The sequence below is a fragment of the Mastomys coucha genome, chromosome X (assembly GCF_008632895.1).
Source record: "Mastomys coucha isolate ucsf_1 chromosome X, UCSF_Mcou_1, whole genome shotgun sequence".
Classification (NCBI taxonomy): domain Eukaryota; kingdom Metazoa; phylum Chordata; class Mammalia; order Rodentia; family Muridae; genus Mastomys; species Mastomys coucha.
The window spans coordinates 133094591-133099070 of record NC_045030.1 but is presented as its reverse complement, the minus strand read 5'-3'; the positions used below and the strand labels follow the sequence as shown (position 1 = coordinate 133099070).

The 4480-nt window shown below is 37.6% G+C and overlaps 1 protein-coding gene across 1 annotated transcript in view; it reads left to right on the top strand.

The window, feature by feature from the left end:
• The window catches only part of Rbm41 (RNA binding motif protein 41), a 50397-nt gene that overhangs the window by 40870 nt on the left and 5047 nt on the right, over positions 1-4480 (top strand). Inside the window, exons 7-8 of the mRNA XM_031377506.1 lie at positions 2231-2378; positions 4413-4477. Of these exons, the coding sequence (XP_031233366.1) occupies positions 2231-2378; positions 4413-4477 (213 nt within the window). The remainder of the gene's footprint in view (positions 1-2230; positions 2379-4412; positions 4478-4480) is intronic.

Sequence of the window (4480 nt, the reverse complement as noted above, 5' to 3'; positions counted from 1 at the left end):
TTATTCTTGAGCCAAATATCAGTGACAATGGCCTGGAAACACAGATTCAAGTTAACCCACAATCCATGGTGCAACGTGGTAACAGTTTCATGAGATAACAGAAAAACAAAGAAAATCATAAATCAAAATAATTTCAAGTACACTGGTGGAATCATCGGGTAGGTGGGCTACAGAAAATTGGAGATATTTCTGCTCTAGGCTTCCTATGTTGTGTGATGACTTTCTTAAGAGTTTCAGTGGGTGGAAGCTAGTGATCTGTTAATACATTTGAAAGATTTCACTTGTTAATCACAAGTGTATTGGGTCAGACAGTGGTGGGCAAGGAATGGATATTTGGGGTGGCTAAAGATAGCCCAAGGTAATTAATTATAATTAGGCCCCAAGCTGTGTTATCCCGAACTCTCCACAGTCATTGAAGTTCTAATTAGTTTTCAGCCTTTCACGGGGTTTCTTTCCAGAAAATCTCTTTCACAGTAGGATTTTTCCTTTTAAAGATTAATAGTCTAATCTATGTATATGCTACCTTTTCTTTATCCACTTGTCAGTGAACATTTTCTTATTTTTCATTTTCCTCTGTATTTTCTTTGTGATTACTATAAATAAAATGTTTTAAGCTGATGATATTTTCAGTGGCATTCTATTACTAATTGATAGAGTATTTTCCTGAGAGTATTAGTTACAGGTTGGTTTTTGTTGTTTTAGTTGGTTTTTTTTTCATGGTCTCTGTTTTCTCTCTTTTGCCTTTTTGCCTGTTTTCTGTTTCACATTAGAAGCCTTTCTCCTGTGCCTGATTATCTCTGTCCTTATTTCTAAGTAAGGAATGCAAAGTTGTTCCCAAAGCCCTGAAATCCTGGTCTTTGTGTACTTTGACTCCAAGGTGATGTTTTATAATCCCAGCACTTAGGAGACTGAATCAGGAGGATTGTGAGTTCTAGGCCAGTGTGGGGTATATGTCTCCAAATGACAATAAGAATACAGTAAAAACAAGGAAGCAGATGGTCTGGCTAGAGCATTTGTTGGAGAACTTCTGTACTCCATTCAGTATGTTTGTCTTCCATGGGTCTGAGTTCCCCTGGAGAAGACTCCCCTATGCTTTCTTACATAGGGGAGACAACCAGAGTTCTAGTGGAGGAATGCTAGTCAGACCGTGAGTGTTCCCAGTAGTTAATATGCATTCTTTCAGTCTCCTTGCTTTAAAAAACACTACTCTTGACCTCAGCTATATAAGACATTACACGTTTTCTGACAATTAACCTTCATATTCTACCAGGATTGGTGAGTTGCCCTCACCCGGTACTATAATTGCAGAGGGGTTAAAAATATAATTCATTTTGCATCTGCTTTCAACTTACCATCCTCATTTCAACATTATCACATCTACTTCCAGAGTACCCCAAAGCTACCAGTTCTTGAACTGTTTGTATATGCATTCTTTCTTTCTTATTTTTGTATTTTATATATTTATTTATTTAATATAGAGACAAGATATCACTATGTTGCCCAGACTGAACTCTTGTCCCAATTTAGCCTTCCTAGTTGGTAGAGTTATAGGTTTTCACCACTGTGCTGACTTCTGAATTTTTATTTATTTATTTATATATTTATTTAGTGTGTATGTGTATGTGTGTGTGTGTGTGTGTGTGTGTGTGTGTGTGTGTGTGTGTGTGTGTGTGTGTATGCACACGTGCACAGATTCATAGAGGGTCAATGTCAATGTGTCTTCCCCTGTTGCTCTCCATCTTTTACTTTTTAAGATAGGCCTTTACTGACTTCAGAAATCATCAACTGGCTAGACTAACTGGCCCAGTAAGCTCTGGGGATCCACCTAGCTTTTTCCATGGGTTAGCAGCAATTTAAAATCAAGCCTTCATGTTTGTGCAGCAAGCACTTTTATCCACAGAGCCACCTCCCTAGCCCACTCCTGACATAGGAAGACTAAGAAGATTGCACGTGTTCTTGAATTTTCCATCCTGTGGATTTGTTACTGACCCTTCTTTGGTGTGTTTAGTTCCTGCCCATCCATTGACTTCCAGAATCTTGTTGCTATTGCCTTCTTTCTCAGTTCTTTCTAACCTTGTTGGGTTTAGGCCTTGTAGCTTTAGAGTTTTCTGGAGAGACTAGCACTAGGTGACTGTTCAGTCTCCCATCTTTATGGGAAAGCAATTCAAGCCATAATGAAAGGGTTGCATTTTTCATGTGATTATTTTTGTCACTTCTCAATTTGTATTAGGTGCTATATCTGAAGAACCTTAGTCCCCGGGTGAAAGAAAGAGACCTTATCTCATTATTCGCTCGATTCCAGGAGAAGAAAGGACCACCCATTCAGTTCCAAATGATGACTGGACGCATGAGGGGACAGGCTTTCATCACCTTTCCCAGTGAGTAACTTCATCTAGGTAACCAGGCCTAGTGCAGCATCAGTAAGTGAGAGACTACCTGTTATCTCACCAAATTAGACAGCGCCTTAGCACTTGGAAGGGGGCCAGTGGAGAATATCTTTCTAGTATTCCTTGGCCCCCCTTCCTATATTTGCTTCCTCTTTCGTATGCTACACAACTACCTTACCCTGGTATCCTCAGTTTTCCCATTTTTGACGCTTCCTTCCTATCCTACCAATATTTCTTTCTTTCTTTTGACAGTACTCCTTCTACTCTGGATTGCAATAGAATTAGTCACAGTTGGTGTGTTGGGATTTTGATAAGACCTAGCTTTGCCTCATGCCCAATTTCTTTAGGACTAAATGATTTTTAAGCTAATTAATTAGCTCATTGCCAATTCATAATTGTTGGAAGAGGCTACATTCTTCCAGATATCACTTGTGTGTCAGTGCATGGCTTGTGCTCTAATCCAAGTACAAGAAAAATACGTTAATTTTGGTCTTAGTAAGCTGGCTGGTATGTCTTTTGCATGAAGAAGCCAGATAGGATCTATACCTTCCATTGCCTCTAAACTGTCATTGCAACGCTTGGCTAACTTTTATGTGGGCAAATGATTTTGCACATGAGAATTGCTAATCTCCTTCCCCTTGCTTTCATATAACCTTGTACTGTCTTTTCTATCTCATTGAAGGCTTATAGATCCTTTGTACCAGTGGTTTTCAGTCTTTTGAAGGGAGGAGAATTCCTATTACATTTGAAAACAAATTTCATGTATTCTTAATATATATATATATATATATATATATATATATATATATATATACATACATATGCATATGTATATATATATATAAAACCTTCTAATTGAAAGTTATGTAATACAATGGCTTTATATTTATATGTATACATGTCTGTAAAGTGTATGTGTGTATATGTTCAATGTGTGTGTTTGTGTGTGCGTACACATGTGTGTGCCTGCATGTGGTGGTTCGAAGCTAACCTACAGTGTCTTCTTCAGCTGCTCTTCCACCTTAATTTTCTCACTGAACTTAGAGTTCACAGATGTGGCTCAGCTGGCTGCTCAGTGAGCACAGGAACTATCTCCCTAGCTCTAGGCTCACCAATGCGTGCTTCCATACCTGGAATTTTGTATGAGTACCAGGGATCTGAGCTCAAGTTCTCATGCTTACATAGCAAGTCTTTTACTTAGAGAACCATCTCTGCAGTCCCAGCTTGGTACTTCTTATTTTGTAGCTATTTTACTAATCCTAATAGCTGGAGTGCACACTTGAAAATTTGATATATATTTGAGATGAAGTGATCGCAGTCTAATGGCACTTTCTACTTAAAATTCCACAGACTATAGTCCAAAATCTACCCCTCCTCATTTCTTATATTTTGAGTGGTGAGCCAGCCCAAACGTACAACCTTGTTTCTGCCTGGTTACGAACTGGGGACCTTTTGTGTGTTAGGCGAGCGTGATAACCACTACACTACAGAAACCCGCCATTTCTTACATATAGTTTCTGAGACCCATATGGTGAATATTCCTGCTATGTACTCTATATTCTCATACATACATTTTTTAATAGACCTGCAAGAAAAGTTCATTATCCCCATACAGATCCCACAACTACTTTCTTTCTTAAAGAAAAAAGTAGCTAGTGTGTTTAATAGTGTGGTAATTTCTTTTATTTGTGTAATAATTTTGAAAACTTGGCTTCTTGTCCCTATAAGCTATCTAAGATAAAGGTATATTTATAGTTAGATTTAGCTTATATGTTTTAAATGTACTCCCTATGTATCCTTACATCTTCTATATCTTTGAATCAAATATATATTTTAAAGGTCTTTTATCACTATTATTACCCATTAATTTAATCTTGCTTACTTATACAAATTGGGGATTGTAGGCAGAACAAAAACATCAACCATCAGTATGATTTTTATAGCAAACAAATCCAAATTAAACCTGTAGCGTAATTGAGTGATTAAGCTCTATATAATTTGATGCATTTTTCTTATTTTTTCCAGATAAAGACATAGCATGGCAAGCACTGCACCGGATTAATGGATATAAGCTCTACGGGAAGATACTGGTG